A 22,302-nucleotide genomic window follows, 5' to 3' on the forward strand; every position below is an offset into this window, starting at 1 on the left:
CAGTGTGTATTGCAAAGTGTAATATAATGCCGTTGCCACTGTGTCGGAAACAGCTGCTGTTTCGATAACTGCTATTTGAGTATAGCAACTCAAATCTGATAATCACAGTGTGTTTTCTATGAACTCTATGAACACTTCTATGAGCAAATTTCTCGATGCATTCCTGAACTATATGTTTCCTTTGATATTTGGCATAGTATAGTAAAAAATCCTCTAGAAAAAATAGTTCTTCAATATCAATGTATTGCAATGAATATGATCATTTATGATCCGATCATAATAGATCATATTATCGGGAGATGTTCTGATATAGAAGCAATGACAATGGACTGATCCGGAAGAAATGTAGTAGAAAGTTTCATATGTATATACATAAAATGTATTTTTATGTTGAATTTTATTTCAATAGCTTTATTTATCAATGAAATATGTACGATTAATTGATTTTCGGAAGTAGACCTAATATGGAACCAATGATCATGACATAAAAAATTTTTAAGTTGTGAACCGACTTTGCTTAGAACAACAATAAATATTTTGGGTGAACATGGTGGACTTCTTTTATTTAGATCCAACCTGAGCGTGTTTTAAACGGACACAGCAAAATCGACTTAGGATTTCTTAAGGACGAAAAATATACATCTTGTATAAATATTTTTAGTACTTGCAGAGAAAAAATATAGTTCGACATGGTTACTGTAACTAAACTATTCTCACTGTAACAATATATTGTTAACAAAAACATATAATTGTTATTTTAATTATATTTAAACAATATTGTTGTATATTGGATCATCATGTATAACAAACAATATTATAGTAAATAAAAAATATTATAAAAAAATATTTCAATTGTATTTAATCATAATATGATATTTTAAAATTGTTAAAATAATCATAATATATTTAAACTACAATCATAATTTTTACCATAATATGTTGCTCTTAGAACATGGTTACCACAATCATGTTTTTTCTATACGTGTGGTCTAAACTGTCTCAAGAATGTGTCGATAAAAATATAATAATAATTTCTCATATATAGCCTTATTAAACAATAATAATTTTAAAATAAATTTTGCTTTCATGAAGGCGTATTATCAAGAAAATCGACGCTAAAAACAAAGCTCTTCTTGTCAATCAGAGTGCAATTATGTTCCCATTACGCTCAAGTCGAAGGTATTTTATAAGTCTAACAAATTAAGCATTAACGAAATTATTTGGTAATCATCATTTATGACCAAAATTGACCACGTATTTATGTAAATTGTTATTTACTATATCTGCAACATATTGTCTTTATTGTTTAGATATTTATTGAAATAAATTATCATTAACATCAAATTTTTACATGTAATCTGCAGCTTGTTTGACATAAATTTCCTTATATTAAACAACAACAATAACATCCTCAATTTATTTATTATTTAAGAAGTCAACACATTTTATTAATTGTATTACATAAAACTTTGATTTTTCTCTGAAATTATTAAAAACACAATAACATACATCATGTAAAATTTTGTTATTTCTTTTTTCTGGCTGCACTAAAAAAATCTTAAAATAAGCTGAAATATAACAAAAATATATATACAATATATTTTTTTTAAACTGATTCCTAGTTGACTCACTGTTTAAGTACTTGTCCTTATGGCACTCATGGCTGACCTGCTTTACTAGAGCCATTTTTATCATTAGTTTTTCAAGCAATTTTCTGAATGAGTATGAGAGAAAATGTGTGCAAGTGTGTGCATTTTTTATTCTTATTTTTAATATTTTTTTGTTATCTCCCAACATACTTGAATGTACATGAACTTACCATTTCTAATTGTTGTTTTTATATTTGTTTTACTGTTATGTGTTGTGTTGTCGTAGTCTTGAGTAATTTCTTAGTTATAGCATCTAACAATGTCCAAATACTTGAGGTCTAATACAGACTGATGATGGCACTGGTAGTTCTGCTGCTGCCACTGCTAGTGACTGGGAAAGAAAAGAGAAAAATCCAATATATTTTTAAGTCAATGTGTACAAGTATTTGTGGTTGTATATCTATATGTATATGAAAAATGTGTGAACATTTTTCCTATCATTCCATCATCTAAACACAACATTCACTCATTTCAACATACACACATACTTTCAGAAAGGAAAAATGAACCGAAAACAAATCAACAAAAATTCCGGTCATGAAGTCTTTTAGTTGGGTATTTTCTAGTGACTTCTTTTGCATCATATTGTAAGCTTGCAGATGGGTAAAAGAATAAAGTCCTTTAACTTTTTTTAAACATAAAATAAATTTTAAGTGCAACAAGGGTAATATCTCTGTTTAGCTATATCGAATCATTGATAAGCGGGCTAGATGAAATAATAGATCGATTTCAATTAATATCCATATGCTATATAAAACAATAAATACAGGTATTTATAAACGAACTTTCAAAATTAATATGATTGGCTTTTATAAAATGAACATATTCTTTCAATAATCTTCCTAAATATTTAGTAAAGTTGGCTCATTAAACGAACAATTTTCTTATTGTTGTTGGTTTTATAATTTTCCTTTTTCAACAAATCATGCTTTCCTTTAACATTGGCAATGAGGCGTGCTACACTACATACATACATACACATATATAGATGTTGCTTTTATTGTTTTTGTTTTTAATGTTTGTTGCAAGAAGTGGTACATGGTATGTTTGCCATATGTACTTTATAATAGCCATCAGCTATTTTCTTACAACAAACACTGCCACAAAATACACCTTAAAATATGTATTTAAGTCTATTTAAGGTTCTAAGTATTAACAGGGGTGTATGGGTATATGTGAATGAATGTAAGTGTTTTCGTTGTAAGTGTAGTTATACAGTATTTGTTAGTAGAATATTTAGCAGTAGTAGCAGCAACAACAAGAATTCTTCTTGACAAAATTGTCCTACGTTATCTTTTTTTGCAACTTTGACATACATTTTTACAAAAGCGTACATGGACATCTTAATTTTTTTTATATAAATTTTTTAAGAAAATATCTTCATGTTCGCCTGTTTGTACATGTGTCGGAAGATTTTCTTCTGCTTTTCTTCTTTTTTCAACTATTTTTGGCTGAACTTTATAACCTTCTTCTGGTAATAAAGACCTTTTTATGACAAGGATTTTGTCTTTTAGTATAAGACACAGTGTATGTATGTCAAAACTCAAGATTTAAACAACCAGATAAACTGCCATAAATATCAATTTGTTTTGACGCTTCTTTACTATATTAGGCCGATGAAAATACCAACAAAACGCCAAAAGAAATGCACAGACTCACAGACAGCAATGAACATAAGGAATATTACCAACAGCATTTAAGAAACTTAATAAGCTGCCATATAAAATTGAAAGATGTGACATGTAGTAAGGCTTTTCATGTCATAAATAAATAAATTATTATTATTGTCATTGTTGTAGGCGTTATTTACTTTTGTATTCTTTAAGTCTAGTTACATACATATGTATATGTATATGTATATAATATAGCATGAAATTTAGCTACAATTCTAACATTTAGCTTATTATGATGTTTATGTAAAGGTTTAAAGAAGGGACATATATCATTTGATCCTCAAAGGACTTCAGATCAAGATAATAGAATAATATATAATTATACATATGTAATACATTGTATAATTATATTATTGGCTGTACCGAATCTCATATACCCACCATCGAAAATGGAATGCTCCTCAAAAAACATCAAGGTGATAATTGTAAAATATCTTAAGTAAATTATGAACCAATCACTTTTGAATAACAAAATATTTATTAAAAAAAATATTTTTAATAAATTTTTGAACCTTGAACATACATCATTTTTTGAAGTGGACCTTATATCCTACTCTTCAAATTATCTTAGAAAGAACTTATGTGAGGGACACAGTCCGCATGAAGATTTTGGCTTATATGAAACTTATTTATATGGTGGGTTTAAAAGTATGAGTGCAAAAGTCAAACTGGTGTGAAGAAAATTTAAAAATTTTTTCTACAAATAAAATTCGTAAAAAGTATAAATTTGAAATATATATTTCATATATACCGTTAAGAGCATAGAAAAGGTATACATAGAACTGAAACTGAGTATGACATAACCTAAGTCTGCTGTCAAAAACCTAAGTCGTGAGAATGTATTAGTTGAAAAATATTTAACCCAACTAACACAAACTCTTTCGTTTAAAAAGTTTTTATATTTTTGTTTGATATTATATTTGGATATTTTATGAAATAATGTTTTGAATTAGCCATTTTTATTCAATATCAGTTGACCAATGTAAGAAAGATCTTCATTAAAAATTATTCTTAATTTTAAATAAACTCTTTGTGTTTGCTGGGTTGAGTCAATATTGACACTTGAAAATTATATTAAAAAAATAAAAACTATTGAAAAATTTGTTTTTTTTCTGAAAATGTTTTTAATAATTTTATGGGAAAACTTAACTTTTAGCAGTGTTTATTGCAGCAGCAGGGGCTATTTTGCCAAAGGAATTGTGCTAATGCTAAAATTAACGCTTGATATGAACGATTATTGTTAATTTCAAAGCAGACTAAATGCAGTCTAAATACACCCTACACCACACCAATGGGAACGGTATTTTGTTTAAGTCTTAAAGTTTGTAACACCTGCGTCGATGTAATGATGTAATCCGCCCATAAATTAGCCTATTGATCTTTTTTGTAAGCGGTACATGCTAACAAGAATAGGGTATTTATAAAATTCGACTCAACAAATTTTATATATACAAAATTTTGACTATATATTGTTATAATGAGTAGTACATTCATTAATTAAGCAAACATCAATCTCTTGAATATAACTTCTACATTAAAAAATACTAAATAACTTATTGCTACTTACTCGCAAAGTGGTAGGGTATGATGTATTCGGATACATTTTGTACTTTCATATTTTTGTTATTTTATGTAAACAAAAATAAAAATACTCATACAATTGTATTAAATTCACACAGAACCTGTACATGTGAGACAGTAATATTTCTTACTCTCAGTAACACTTCTATTTATTTTTCTATGGTTAAGAGGTTATCATGCCATAAACATATACAAAATATTGACTGTATTGTTTGTATAATATTGAAAACTATGTAGTTGTAAACATGTACATAAAACACAAACTCAATTTCTTTTGTGTTTACTACACATTTTCACAAAAAAGAATAAATGTACAAAATCAAGGTTGGATAATATATATACATAAAAGCAGAATTTATTATTGGTAATAAAGTAATAAAGTTGAAGAAATAAATTTTGAAAATCGACACTTTTATCAGGGAAGTAAAATAGTGAATGCAGAAAGTACTCTTTAGAACTATTAAAAATATATACCCCACATATTTTTTAATAATATATCAAAATATTGGCCTTATAGGTTCACCTAAGAATTTTTATAAAAACTATTAAAAAAAATAAATAATAAATTGTCTATATAAAAATCATTCTGCAAATGTTTTTTTTTTCTGGATAGGGCCGTTGTTGCTCATAGATTCCATATAAGGTCTACTTCCGAAATGAAATTCAACACAAATATGTTTTGTGTATATGTAAACCACTCTACGCTTTGTTCATATTTGAATCACCTTACGAACTTTTTTCGAATCGAAAATCACTTAAACGCATCTATTTCATTGAATTATAAAGTTATCAGGATAAAATTTTACTTGCATATGTTACGTGCTCATATGCAATTCTACAAATCTTTACATTTTGATTGATTTTGTCATTCCGATTTTAACACATCGAAATATTGGTCATAGTTCCATAAACGTATATATATTCTGGGACCTAATTAAATTCTAAGACGATCTAGCCATGTCCGTCCGTCTGTCTGTTGAAATCACGGTAGGCACCACATGGGAGGAGCTACACAGTTGAAATTTCACATAAATATTCTCTATTGCTAAGGTTTGTTTGGTATTGAAAATGAGCTATATGACCGATATTTTCGGATAGCACCCATCCAAGTGGACCTCCAAAAGTAGCTTTAACTAGCATAACTGCTTTGAAAGCAAGAGTATAGCAATAAATTCGACATAAATAAGTTTCCAATGGGCCAAAATCTTCCTACCAAATTTTTTGAGGATCAGTTCATATACCCTGATGTTTATAAGGGAGCATCCTTTTACGGTATATGTTAGTCGATTTGATGGTGGGTATATGAGATTTGGCCCAGCCGAATATAACACTCTCACTTGTTTTTTTTTTTTTTTTTTTTTTTTTTTTTTTTTTCGGTTCATTATTTTTCTCTTCATTATTGGACGTAAGAGATATAAGGTCCACTTTCGAACATCACTTAAATGCATATTTTTCACTATTTAATAAAGCAAAATTTGACTTGAATTTAGTATGTATCCACATAAATAATTATACCAAATTTTTTTCAATTATCACAATTCGCAATTCCCATAAAGGACTATTTCCGGAAAATACTTAAAGTAAATACTTAAGTTTTCGGAATAAAATTTAACAAATGCATATTTCTGAAAATCACTGAATACTACATAATTCACTATTAAATGATAATATTTCGATAAAGTTCGACATAAGCTTGTTCTGTGTATTGATATATCATTCTGCTAAAACGTTTTCTAACTGATCTAATATTAATTCTGATTTAAAGTTATTAAAAATTGACTTCGAAATAAAACTCGACAGGAAATTCCGGTAATAGTAAAAATTAAAAAAAAAAAAATAAAATAAAATAAAATTTTTTGATTTAAACTAGTCTTGTCATAAATGACCAAAATCTATTTGTTTGTCTGTACATTAGACTGACTCAAAAAAAAAAAAATAACTCAACAAACGATAACACAAAGAAAGGCAAGGTAAATTTTGAGAGGGCACGTTTTTGTTTTCCATACAAAATGAGTAGGTCTAATGTACATAGAAGTTACTTTATTGTATTAGTTTTTTTAAAGCGCTGTTTTTATGTATATCTTGTGTAAATGTTTTATTGGTGAATCTATATCCCAGATATTTTAAACAGCCAAAGGCGAAAATCAAACACAAAACAAATTTTCGACAACAATTTTGTTTTTGTAGGTGTTTGAGGAAAATAAAATCCCGCTTCAAAAACACCAGATCCTTGTACAATTTATTTATTTGTTTGCTTGTATGTATGATTCGATAGTTTTCGTAACAAACAATGGAATAAACAATGACAATGGAATATCCTACAACACAACACTCAAGAGGATGGATAGTATACTTTTTCAGATAAGGGTGATAATCATTTTCTACATTTAAGTCGGAATATAATTACGATTATTATTTAATAAAATATTTATTAAATCTCCCATTCTACCATTTTATATAATTCTATACAGATTTAGGTAAATGTATCACATACGATGTACTACAACTTGAATCTATTTTTATTATTATGTGCTGATCAACTTATTCAGTTTAGGTCTATAAGTAAAAAATTTCAAAAAGTTGCGTAGTGTATCACGTAGTTGACTATACAGTGTAATTTGCTTAATATTGCTACCATTCGTGTAGTAGTTTTTCATTTTAAAACTTTTTATGTAGATGTGGGTGTTTATGTTTTTTCGTTTAAAGACAGGATGAATTCTGAACAATTTTTGCGGCTGTAAATATGACATTTAACCTGTTCTTAAAATAAAACATTTGTCAGACCCATTTAACCATAGTTTAAAAATCACTATAAGCTATTGACATGTTTTTGATTGTTTTTATATTGATTCCAATTTGTCTTTCCTTCTCTTTCTATTTATCCTTGTAAGATTCAATAGAGAAATTTATGTTCTTCATAAAAAACAGACATAAACAACATTTCGCTTTAAATTTTTTTATTTTCTATTGTAAAATTTACCAAAAATATAAATATGTTACATAAATACTATATTTATATTAATAACTATTTATCAGAAGTTTATAAAAAAGATGTTTATAAATAGGACCTTTACTTCCTTATTCATAAATAACATTTTATTTAAAAAAAGTTTAATAAAACAAAATTTTCATACAAAATTTGATTTATATAAAAATCTCGGTTTAAAAGCTTGGTGGCAATGTATTTGGCCAAGCTGTAGGGTACATGAGTATGACTGTATTGTTATTGTTAAACTAAACATGTATTTTTTTTTTTTTTTTTTTTGAAAATTTTATATCAAAACAAAACCAATATTTTAAACCCCAATAGTATTAAATTAATCATAATATTTTCCAAATATAAATAAACAAACAATAAAAAATCCATAAAACAGATTAAAAAAAAACATTTGTTTCTATGTGTAAAAAATGATAATTTAAAAAAAAGTTAACAAAAACCATAAACTACAATAAAAAACCTACACCAAAAAAAGTGTAATCTTGGCTCAGTGCCACAAAGGCAACAAATATTGTATTTGTGTCCCCATTTACCTTGGCTTTTCTGTCCACAAATATATAAAAGTATTAAACTCAAGGCATCGTTTATTTTACACCTTAGTAGGTGTTAAAATATCAAAGTGTTAAAAAAATCAATTCGTTTCCAATTAAAAATCTTGGAATATTGAGCTTGAAGTTTTGTTCTCTTAGTACATTAAATATTAAGCTTAGATTTTTAATGAAATAAAAACAAGTTACAGTGCTATATTCAGCTTGGCTGAAACTTAAATCCACCATCAGCTACTTTTATATTTCAATATAATCTTACACCATATTGTCTTAAGGTGGCTATAAAAATACATTTCACATTACGTTGTTAAGGTATTGTGCAACTTCCGATAGAGATTAAAAGTAAACATATGACACACTTGACAATGTCCTCTAGGCAGTTTTAATGCAAAACATTCCCATGTCGTTTATTTCTTTGACATTTCATCCTTTTTTTGTTTTAATTTTTTGAGTATTTTCTGTTTTTTCTTAGAACTAACTTTTATTTAACATGATTACTAAATATACATATATGATAAAAGAGAAATGAAAACTGTTAGAAACTAAGCTGACGGCGACTTCTTACAAAAAATATGTGAATAAATTCTTTTTAAACTTTTGTTACAATACTCGAGGACAAAAAAAATAGAACAAGTTTGTACTTCATTTTTGGAATTGGTTCTTGTGTGGAATCTATGACGAACAATAAAGTGGAGTGACTTATTTATATATAAAACATATTCATGTGCTCTTTTTCAACACCAAACAAATTTTATTGATAATTTACGCAAAATTTCAACAGTGCGATTTCAACAAATAAGTGCAGTCCGTAAGTTTTTGCTACTTAGATAAAACCATATGCTTTTTAAATATAGTGAAATTGTTTTATTTTACTGTAAAATATTTCCCTTAATTTAATATGTTTCTGTATAAAGATTTTATACACTAAAATTCAAATAAATTATAATTGGTTTGACATCAAATACCCACAAGTTCATAACCTCAGCGATTTTATCTGAAACTTAAACCTTACTCTATTGCTCTTATTACAAATAAGTAACTATACACACATATGTATGTACTTACATGTATAAATAACACGACTGCACTTCCGACTGCAACATTAATGGTCATCTGTACCACAGTGTTATATAAAACTGAAATTTGTTCTTATTTTCCTTTCATTCATTTTCATTTATAAACTTAAATGTGTCTTTGTTTGTTAATGCAATTTCTTTATATTAGGTGTAAAGATAAATTTAATAAAATAAAAATTTAATGAACAATTTTGTCATTACTAATTTTATAAAGTTAAGATATCTCAGTGCCAGTGCCAGTGGCTTATTTTAAGAATTACAGTTGCATTACATATTGCCCTATTTGACATTGGTGTCGGTTTCATATGTTATCCAATTTATCTACTTTAGATGGATCGTGCAAAGGTTTTAAATTTTCAGAAGATTATAAGAAAAAAATTGTAATCTATTGATCAGTAAATTTTGGTATTGGAATTGAGCAAAATCAGCCCATGATTTCATACTGTCCCTAAAATTACTCTACTGGTATAAAATCCGAAATGAGGAAGTCCTGTGAGAACATTTCTGTACCATATCTGGCGTATACTTAATATTTGTAATATCAATTAATAATTAACACGTATACGTACAGGTATCCTTTATAAAAGTAGTACAATTTCACAATGTAAAACTTTTCATTTTAAATAAAATAATGAAAATGATATTTTTTTTTATTTTATACGTTCACAATTTTGGTTTTTATAGCAACTTAACCTCAGAGATTTAATAAAAACATCGAAAGGTGTGTAATATATGAGACTGAGAAAATTATCGCTATTGGTCCATAATGATCCCAAGATCTTATGGAGATCCTATTCCTAAAAATCAAATCCTAATGTTCATATTAGTATCAGCGTAAATCTCACATTTTTAAATAAACATAAATTTTATGTGATATGATTTCGTTTACTGAGACATAGATCATTTTAAACACAAAATATTTTTTTTCTTAAAATCATACATTATATAGTAAAATACAAATTAAATTTGAATAGAATGCTAGATTGGCTTTAATCCTTAAGAGGCAATTTACTTGTTTAAACCTCTAATACTTTTCAAACACACATGTAAAATAATAATATATAAAATGTATGTCTGCATATCGACACTTAAAATGTAAAATGGCTTAAAAATAATTTTAGTTAATGAAAACTATTGTTGTTTTAAAAATATTTTCTTACATATAAGTATTACCTACATTATTATGTCAATAAACACATTTGATAATAATTGTATCGCTATTATATGTTAAATATGATACTTTTTACGATTTATTAATCAAAAAGTAAATTTAAAATTTTTCTTCGTTAACGTTATGACACACTACATTGAGTCATAGTATCATGGAAAGTTTATAGTTTTCAATAAGTCGGATTAATAAAGCGAAGGCGATATATCATAACGTCCATGGACATTATGACGCACCCCGCTTGTTACTCCTTTTTGCATTTCAGGTGACGATATTATACATATGTATGTTTAAATGGAGACTAAAGGGAAATTTAATTTCCTTTGCAGTTTTTTTGTAGTTGAACTGATTGTTATTGGTCTTGATGTTATTTTCGTCATTGTAGTTGTTGTTGACATTGCTGTTGTGGTTGGATGGTTACTGCTTTTGCTGTTCATTTCCACTAACATGTTTTTGTTTCTTATAAAAAAAAAACTGCACTCATACCCAGTAAAAACTTTCATTACACAATAAAAATTAAAGTCATTATTACAACATTGTGACAGGGGGATAATGATTGCATTTTTAATTACAATTACATTTACCAATTACAATTACTTGGAATATGTAATTGAATTTTTACCAAATACAATTACTTGTAACTGAAGTTTCTCTAATTACAATAATTGTAATTGTTCATAGCTTAATTATACACAAGAAGTAATTGACCATATAATGAATTATTTTGTGTCATCATTATCTCAATGCCTTAATGGTAATGATATGATATAAGACAAACGCCTATTCCACTTACTTACAAATAGGGAGTTAAATAGGTACTTATCAAGATCGATTGCTAATAACGAATTAAGTAAGTATATACATGTGAAGTTAGTTATATGTAATTACTAGACTCCTTCGGAGTAATACAGTTAGTATGTGATAGTAATTGAAAAGCAAAATTTTTTCATACGTTAAAATCCTTACTACGTTTTTACTGGTTATATACAAATATGAATATATGTATTTTTTGGATTTATTTAAATATCTTTTTCATTTCAGGTCATGTGGGTGAGACGGACATCGGAAAAAGTATCACTATTGACTGTGGGTAATGTCACCTATAGTAGCGACCCTAGAATACGCGTTAAATTTCAGTATCCCAACAATTGGCGTCTGCTGATAAATCCCACCCAATGGGATGATGCCGGCATTTATATGTGCCAAGTATCAACACATCCACCACGGGTTTTTACAACAAATTTAACCGTTATAGGTAAGGAAGAGAAAAGCACACATTTTAAAATTAGGTTATTTCAATAGATAAAGCGTATATAACAATATTAAGAACAAAATGTTAAGGCAGCAAATATCAACGGGGAAATATAAAATATATAAAAAAACATCAAGATAAATACAACTAAAAATCTACTAACAGTAACAATTGAGGCTTTATGATGGCATGTGTTAAGGTTTAAACTTATATAAATTTGTCTATGCATTAAATTGGGAAAAAATAAGTAATCAACTTGATCTGGACAAAATAGAAAACTGACTGAAACTCTCGATATCATTTGTTCTCAAACAAAGATAATTATTTTGTACTAATGTGAATTATTTTTTTAAATTTCTGAAAACTTGATACAAAAAGATTGGTGAAAATATGAAAAAAAATCAATAAAAAAACTTTTTAAATGAAGGGGTTATTGCATTAGCTTGATATGCTAAAAACTAGAATTTTGAGAAAATCGACATTAAAGTTTAAATAATTTCTCAAAAAAAAAAAAAATATTTTTTTTTACTTTTACTTTAAACTCTCTCAATAATGCTGGTAAATCCGATCGTAAATTTTGAGATTGCTGAGTTTGCTTCAAGTTGAAAAAGCTTAAATATAATAAAAAGTTCCGTATGCCATAAAATAAATATACAGGCTTTAATAAATCTCACTTATCATTCTGCCATTACTTCCACTTAATGGAGGTAACAAACAAAACGATAAATTTAATTTTAGCCACCTACCCTTAAGGACATTAAACAAGTGCAAGACAATAATGAAAATACGATAAAAGTAAATGTGTCTTATTAATTAAACGATTTATAGGTTTTCCAAGTTGACTTCTTTCATTCGAAAAAAGCAAAAAAAAAAAAATAAACAACGACCTTAATTCGTAAGACCAACCAGCATGAATGCAAGCATCCTTGTACAGTTATTTCATTATCTTACAGGCATTTAATTCATGTTTTACTCACTGCTTTTAATTTTTTTTGTGTCTTGATACATTGCAGAACCTCCTTTGCGTTTAATTGATGACCAAGAACGAGATGTTGGTGATCGTTATTATAAAACTGGCAGCACCATTGACTTGCAGTGTCAAGTTTCCCGTAGCTTTTTATACAAAGAAAAACAAAATATTTTAAAATCCCTTAAGCCTTTAAATGTACACAATGACAGTAACACCACCAGCAGCAGTAGCACTACTACCACCAGCAGTAGTAGTTTTCGTGGCACTAGCAGTAGTAGTGGTATTGGTAGCAATACATTAAATCCAGGCTACAGTAACAACAACAGCAATAACAAGAATCAAACTAAAATGATTGCCAACAAAAATAATAAACATGTTAGTCCTGCTACCAACATAAATGGTATCACATCGCCCTCTTCTTCTGCAACTACAACCACCACTGGCTTTGGTGTTTTCAACAATGATTTATTACAAAATATAAACCAATCTACAACATCCGCTGACAAGCAGGGAATTGCTCTTGAACAACAATTCAGTAATTTAGTGTTTTGGTCAAAAGATGATGAAGAACTTCCGCCGACGGCCTTAAAACGTATAAGGTTTGTTGAATAACAATTTACTTAAAATACTCTTAAATACTTAAATATTCTATGTAAATATGTATGTCATTTACTTGTTCTCCTGCACTATAATTAAATGAAAACACAATTATAATTAACATGTTCTAATATGTTGACATTTTAAATGTTTTTCCTTTTTGCTCTCTATCCGGTTTGCGAAAATATTTCAGCACACACTAATACGACTACAGTTTATTATCCTGTTTTGTTAGCGACAACTAAGATGACAGTTTTGGGTTGTTAAAGCTGTCGTTTTATATATAGTGATTGCTTGGTTGTATATCATGCAATGGCCAGCAGATGTTCCAAAGGGAAAACAATTCATTGGGTTTATTTTAGTTGGATTGTGTGAAAAGTATGTTTGTTTATATTTTAGTTAGGTAGACATGTAACGAGTTAAAGTAAAGTACTTTCATTAAATTGATTTTTAACATTTTCCTTGTTTATACATCAGAAAATTGAAAATTTGTTATATTCGGCCATGCCGAATCTTATATACTTATACTGATGTACTCACATTTTTGGGTCAGTAATAAGTCTTAAAGTCATTTTAAGAAGGGGACCTTGGTAAGGTCAATTATAAATCCATTTTCATTAAATTTATGAAAATGATTTTATTTCCTATAAAACTTTTTTATGTCGAATTTTATTGCTTTATATATATGTTATAAGCAGATATGAGCATAAATTTAAGTTCTCATTAAACATGTTTGTGTTGAATTTCACCGCTATTGATATTTCTCTTAGCGATAAAGTTATTTTCTGAAGGGGGCATTATAATAGGGATAGGTGAAAACGTGAACCGATATTCTTACTTTCAATAGGGATCGATCCTTATAAAATTTGATAGGGAGATTTTGGCTCGCACGAAACTTGTGTATGTAGAATTTTGTAGTAATGAACGTTGAATTCGTTGTCTAAAGGGCACCTTATTAAGGGGTTAGATAATAATAGACTCATCCTCATAAAATTTAAGAAAATGATTTTAGTTCCCATAAAACTTTTATATGTCGAATATTATTGTAGTATATATGCTTCTTAAGGTAGATATGAGCATTAAAGTCGTTTTCTGAAAGGGAACTTATAGGTGGGATAGGGTCAATTATGGATAGGGTCAATTACCCTTATAAAATTCTACAAAGAGATTTATGAGACCATAAAACATGTTTGTGCCGAATTTCACCGCTATTGATGCTTCTTTTAGCCAGTTATGAGCGACAAAGTCATTTTCTGAAGGGGACTTTATATGGGGGGGTAGGGTCAATTATGAACCGATCCTTATAAAATTCTACGAAAAGATTTATGTCCCCATAAAACATGTTTGTGCCGAATTTCACTGCTATTGATGCTTCTCTTAGCCAGTTATGGACGATAAAATTATTTTCTGAAGGGGACTTTATATGGGGGGTAGGGTCAATTATGGACCGATCCTTATAAAATTCTGCGAAGAGATTTATGTCACCATAAAACATGTTTTTGCCGAATTACACCGCTATTGATGCTTCTGTTAGTCAGTTGTGAGCGTTAAAGTCATTTTCTGAAGGGTACTTTGTATGGGGGGTAGGGTCAATTATAAACCGATCCTTATGAAATTCTACGAGAAGATTTACGTTCCTATAAATATAAAATAAAAATGTTTGTGCCGAATTTCACTGCTATTGATGCTTCTCTTAGCCAGTTATGGGTGACAAAGTCATTTTTTGAAGGGGACTTTATATGGGGGGTAGGGTCAATTATCGACCGATCCTTATACAATTCTATGAAGAGATTTGTGTTCCCGTAAAACATGTTTGTGCCGAATTTCACTGCTATTGATGCTTCTCTTAGCCAGTTATGTGCGATAAAGTCATTTTTTGAAGGGGACTTTATATGGGGGGTAGGGTCAATTATGGACCGATCCTTATGAAATTCTGCGAAGAGATTTATGTCACCATAAAACATGTTTTTGCCGAATTACAGCGCTATTGATGCTTTTGTTAGTCAGTTATTGGCGATAATGTCATTTTCTAAAGGGGGCCTTATATGGGGGCTAGGCGAAATCGTGGACCGATATTGCCCATTTTCAATACCAAACAAACTACATGAACTATAAGTATCTGTGCAAAATTTCAGCTCGCTAACTACTTCCGTTTGGACTCTATCGTGTTTTCAACAGACAGACAGACAGACAGACAGACGGACAGACGGACGGACATGGCTAGATCGTCTTAGAATCTAATAAGGACCCAGAATATATATACTTTTATGGGTCTTAGATGAATATTTCAATGTGTTACAAACGGAATGACAAAAACAATATACCCCCCATCTTTTTTGATGGTGGGTATAAAAAGAAGTAATAAAAAAAATAAAATATATTTTTGAGTATTTAATTGAAATTGTCTATTCGGTTTATGTGTGTTTTCCATATTACATTGACATATATGGTTGGTAATAAATTAAATTTAAACGACGTCTGATAATTCAATATATGAATAAATTGTAAAATAGGTAATTAATTCTAATTTAGATTTTATCAGGTGGAAAAATTGAAATTTATAATAAATATTATTTAGGCAAAAGTAAATAGATAGTTTAAAATGCATGACATATTGTTTAAAAATATATATATTTTAAAATTTGTGTTATTTTATAATTACTATTTGTCAATAGATACTAGTATTAAATGTAGTACTAAATTAATTATTTAAATTAAAACATTTGTTTAACCTAATTAGATAATTTACTAAATGTGAAACAATATTAATAAATTATAACAGCATTTGTAATAAGGTATTACAACCAAGCGAAAAAAAATGTAAAACATATTTCAATTATTTAATATATATACTTTTATGGGTCTTAGACGAATATTTCAATGTGTTACAAACGGAATGACAAAAACAATATACCCCCCATCTTTTTTGATGGTGGGTATAAAAATAAACTCGGAAAAAATTAAGCTTTTTAGTTTTTTCTTGTAAATTATCACACTTCTCTGTCTCTAAAAAGTTAGCGCAATCGGACCTCAATTTCATATGCATCCTATACAAAATTTTATATTCTACAAGACGGCTTATTTGGGAGTAAGTTTAAATATGTGTAATATCCTTGTAAATTTTTGTAGAGGAATTTGCGTCTTTATCAAAGTTCTTTATATATAATTTTAAATTTGCTGAAGGAGAGTTTGTATGGGGTTTAAACGAAACCCAATCTTAGCAAAAATGCACAGTGTCGTTTACACTTCTGTAAAAAGAAGTTTTCTGACTGAAGATACTGTTTTATGGGGGCTAAGAGAAATAATAGACCGATTTTAAACATTTTCTATAGCATTCGTCCTTTGATATCTGCCTTGAAGTGTATGTGCCAAACTTATTAAATTACGTAGAGTGCGTGCAAGGATTACGCGAACACTCAGACGAATGGACATAACTTAATCGACTCATCAAGTAATTTTGAGTAGATTGGTTTACTTTAAGTTAGATATAGAACCAATATTTATATATGTTATAATAATCAGCACAAACGTAAAAACTGCAATATTTGATATGTGGGTGCATATGAGGTAGGGTCAGGCGCGGATCCATGGGAAAAGAGAAATTTCCTTTTTAATAAGTGATGAGAGCAAAATAATTTTCTCAAGGGACCATGTATTTTTTAAAGCCACAAATGAGCGTTATAGTCATTTTCAGAAGGGTATATAATGTAAGGAGTAGGGTCGTTTGTGGGCCGATCCTAAAAAATTGGAAGAGAGGTTTTGGCTCGTAAAAAACTTATTTACTTTTAAGCCAGTAATGAGCGTTTAAGCCTGAAGGGGACCGATCTACATAAAAGTTGGCAGAGAAATTTTTGCTCGCGAGGAACTTAATTATGTCAAATTTTATTGATTTATTCGTATTTCTTAGCCAATAGTGAGAGTTTTAGTAATTTTCTGCAGGGGACCTTGTATGGGCACTAGTTCTAATTATTGTCTGATCCTCAGAGAGAGATTTTCAACGCTATACTAGAATTTTAAGGATAGTAATAAGTGTTAAAGTCATTTAACACTTGTTTAAAAAAATTGTACAACTAACCCGCAAACAATTTAAAAGTCTTCACAAAAATTATTAATAACACATTTGTTTGTTCTAATTAATCTAAATTGAACTTTTATGTAAATCATATAATGGAAAGTTGTTAATATTCTTTATTCTTTGCTAGAAAATCAATGCATACAAATTTCGAAAAAGAAAAAAAATTTAAATAGAGCATAAAGCATATCAATTTCATTGATACTAGAACTTTATTATCATTTTAAAGTGTTTCCAGACCACAAGTATTAAAATTGTTATATTACATGCATATCGACTGATATAAAAACCATAAAAATATTAAAAAAATAAAAAACGAAAGCAGAAAACAGAATGCAGAAATTGTTAAAAAATTATACTATATAGATTATTTAACATTTTCTACGTTTTAGTTTTTATCATATGTTTTGATATCAGTAAAAAAGCACAGTGGATTTGGAATATATATTTTTTACATAAATAATGAAATGAAAATTATTAGAAATTTCGGAAATTTTTAAAAGATCTAGACGTATATAACAAATTGTCAATTGAAATTTTCGAATTTAATACTCTTCATACCACTGTCCATATCGTATGTAAAATATAACCACTTTTATGTTTCTTTTTTTCCATTTATACATTATTTTTTGTGTCTACTGACTGGAAAATAAAGAAATTGCAAATAATGAAATTATCGGGTAAATGATACAACCAAATAAGTACACTTATAGTTTCATAGACGCAACAATAAACTCGTACAATCGTTAACAACATTATATAATAATATAATCATTATTAAGTTCATCTTTATTAAAGTAAAACGTTAATTATCTTATGGCATTGAATAACATTGGGGACTTTTTAAGTTATTTGATTTAAATTCCCAATACAATGAATTTTTAATTAATCTGTACAAAATTGCGGAGTATGTATACAAAAGTGAACTATAATAATAAAAGAACTCTTAATGTAACATAAATACTTATGCATATAATTGAAAAGAATGGCAATCAGCAAAAATTGTTACAAAGCAGCAGAATGCTTTCAATTTTAATAGTGCTAATTACTTACTTATACATGATAAGTTATAGTCAGCTATGGCGAATTTTTTATATAAAACATACGCTAGACTAAGTAAAAGCGAATTTATAATATGACCAAAGTCTATTAAATTTAAATTAGTGAATAATTTTTCTAGATATTTATGATTTTCAAACTTTTTATTTCATCCCAGGAACATTTTATTAGTTCTACAACCCATGACTTTATTCTGAACTCGTTCTAGATTTGTTACATTCGGAACTGGTTCTAAGGAACACAGAAAAAATTTTCGGTAGTTTATTTTCAATTAACATGTTTTCATTTTCTTTATTATACCCTCCACCACCATCAGTGGTGATTTCTTGGTGTTACACACAGAATGACAAAGTTATATATACCCACTATATAACTTTGTCATTCCGTGTGTAACACCAAGAAATATTCATCTGAGACCCAACAAAGTATATATCAAATTCTGAGTCGATTTAGCTATGTCCGTCTGTCCGTCGGTCTGTGTAAAACGCTCACGATAAAACGAAGAAATGGAATTTAACCAAATTCACCCAAAATGTTCTTCGTTTTCCTAAGTTGGTATTGAAGATGGGCAAAATCGGTTCACATCGGGAAAAGTTATGAATCAAAATTTGAAACAACCTCGAAAAAATAAGCATTTGTTACATATTCTGATGTAATTTTCTCGAAAACTATGCAAGATAATTCCATAAAAATCGGCATACATTCGTTTCCATACAATGGCTTAATCTTTGCATAAAATCGCCAGAATCGGTCCACAATTTCATATACCTCCCATACAAAAGTACATATTCCTGGAAATTTGGTTTTTTTCTTAATAACTTCCGTCGTAATGTCGATATCTTCACAAAATATTAGAAGTTAAAATTCTATGACAATAGAATTTATACAGAGGAACAATTTTTTGGATGGGTCCATAATTCGTCATAGCTCCCATACAAGGTCCCCTCCCGAAAATCACTTAAACGCACAGAACTCATTACTAAATTAAGATATCCATATAAAATTTAGTGCAAGCATTGTTCTCATGTAAAAAAATATTACCACGAATGTTTTTTTGGATTGGTCCATAATTGGCCATAGCTCCTATACAAGTTTCCCTTCCGAAAACTCTTAAACACGTATAACTCATTACTTAATTAAGATATCCATATAAAATTTGGTACAAGTATTACTCTTATATACAGAAATATTACAATGAACGTTTTTTGGTCATAGCTCCCATTTGGTACAAGTATTGATCATATACACAAAAATATTACTAAGAAATTTTTTTCCATCGGTCTTTAACTGGTCATAGCTCCCATACAAGGTCTCCTCCCGAAAATAACTAAAACGGACATAACTCATTACTAAATTAAGAAATGTTTTTTCGATCGTTCCATAATTAATCATAGCTCCCATATAAGGTCTCTTTTAGAAAAACACACATAAAGGTTCCCTTCCGAAAATCAGAAAAAACGCGCATAACTCATAACCAAATATTTATGGATATATTTCCCAAAAATATTGGTCTTATATACATAAATTCACTATAAAATTGTTTTACGACCGGTCCATATTTGGTCATAGCTCTCATACTAGGTCTGGAAAATCACTTACATTCGCAATATTTATTAAAAAGTAATGATATAGATACATAATTCTGAAATTTTGTCTTTATGTACATAATTGGACATAGCTCCCATACAAAGTCCTTTTACGAAAATCTCTTAAACGCACATTATTTATTACCAAATTATGCTATTGATACATAATTTGGCAAAAATATTAGTTTTGTATACTTATCATCTTGTGTTGAACAAAATTTTTTGTAGAAAAAAATTATATATGTATTTGTATTCTGAAAATCTCTAATTCTTTCACACACGTACATACATGCAAATTACTAAATTTATAATGATCAATAAATCTTGGAATTGTAATAGTTTTAACTTTTGGAATTTTTTCTATTAAAGACATGAGAGAACTTATTTCTACAAATATTTGATCAATTAGAAAAGTAATAAAATAGAAGTAGCTGGTGGTGGGTATTTAAGATTCGGCACAGCCGTATATAGCACTCTAACTTGTTTGTGAAAAAATAATAAAATCTTTAATCGATTAAACATAACGTTATAGGAATAATTGTTAGTTGAAAATAAATAACCGATAATTTTTTCTGTGTTCAACATAAAAGTTTAATTATCATAAATAATTAACTTTTAACATATCCTCATGGTATATTCAAACATGCCCGACTATACTTTCCTGCTTGTTTTTAATACATAGTACATGAAATATCAAATTGACTGATTTTTATTGGAAAAGGAATTAACTATAATCTGATAACCTTAACGACTAGCAAGTCTTAGACATTGTGTGAAATAAATTTCCTCTCTTATACAAAACAAGCAAGAAATAACTGCTCTACTAATGTAATAGTGACAAAACCCAGAGTTTCATGTCTGTACAAACCAAAATTAAAAGGATTATTTATTGGAAACACAATTAAATGTTAAAAGTATTTTTGTTAGTTATTTATATAAAATTTGCTACAGCTATTATTATTACTTATTCTAATTTATAGAGGAAAATCTAATAAATAAACAAAACGTTACAAAATAATTAGAGCATTTTTCTCTGCTTAAATTATGGGCTTTTATTCACCTGCAAATTGTTCAATGCATTTACTAGGTGCTATAATTCATTATAATAAATATACTTTTTTCACATTTTCATTAAATTGAATTCGACAAGCTTTGGCTACATTCTATTACCACATCTCATGTAATATTTTATGAAAGTTAATATAAATACTTTATTGCCATGTTATCAGGTCACTGACCAATTGATTACACGTTACAAAATATACAAATACAACTCTATTTCGGTGTTTCAGCAATAAAATAAAAGTTGTCGGTCTATTTAATATTAATGATGATGATGTGAACGATGGCAATGACTACAAGTAAATAAATAGAATTTTCTGTGTTATAAACCAAAACAAGATATATAAACATGTTTTTTATGTATTTCTGCATAAACATTCTACATGTAATTTAAATATTTATAGACATGGGACGATGTCTAAGCCATTAATCAAAACGTTGTGTTTGGTAAATATTTTGTCTTCCCATAAAATGTCCGTTACAAATGAAACTTAAAATATATAGCAAAATACTTATTTGATATGTACAATGTATATATTTGCAATACTTAGGTATTTAGTGGTGGACTATATCGTTTACGTTAGGCAAGATGGTCACTTCTTAATATATTCACATTTTTTATTAATTCTCATCCATTTGTTGTACTTTTCCAGCAGAAATATTTTAATGACTTGTAGTCACTTACAAACTTATTACTCAACGTCTACTATATAACGTTTCCATCACTTATATGAAACCTAGTAATGGCTTACCTAAGACTTACCTTTTATATTCTCTACTTGCATCCAGTGTGGTAAAATGTCTTAATGTAAGCCAATTTTGACATTTTAACCCCGTTTTTAATGTAAGCTTTATCTGGGCTATTTAATGATATGTTGATGCTTTATTCATATTAATAATTCGCCTGAATAAATTGATTAAACAATATTATGACTCTCCACCATTCAAGTAAACGATATGTTTATATGTATAAAAGCAAGTATGTATGTATGTGTATGTAATTATAATCAT

At 28.3% G+C, this 22,302-nt stretch overlaps 1 protein-coding gene across 4 annotated transcripts in view; it reads left to right on the forward strand.

Moving 5' to 3' along the window:
* LOC111684549 (serine-rich adhesin for platelets) overlaps positions 1 to 22,302 on the forward strand; it is a 163,898-nt gene that overhangs the window by 131,924 nt on the left and 9,672 nt on the right. For all 4 annotated transcript variants that reach the window (XM_046945648.1, XM_046945649.1, XM_046945650.1 and 1 more), the window contains 2 exons: positions 11,735 to 11,948; positions 12,959 to 13,514. In XM_046945648.1, coding sequence (XP_046801604.1) covers positions 11,735 to 11,948; positions 12,959 to 13,514 — 770 coding nt within the window. The remainder of the gene's footprint in view (positions 1 to 11,734; positions 11,949 to 12,958; positions 13,515 to 22,302) is intronic.

This window comes from Lucilia cuprina, chromosome 3 (genome assembly GCF_022045245.1).
Source record: "Lucilia cuprina isolate Lc7/37 chromosome 3, ASM2204524v1, whole genome shotgun sequence".
In the NCBI taxonomy this organism is placed as follows: domain Eukaryota; kingdom Metazoa; phylum Arthropoda; class Insecta; order Diptera; family Calliphoridae; genus Lucilia; species Lucilia cuprina.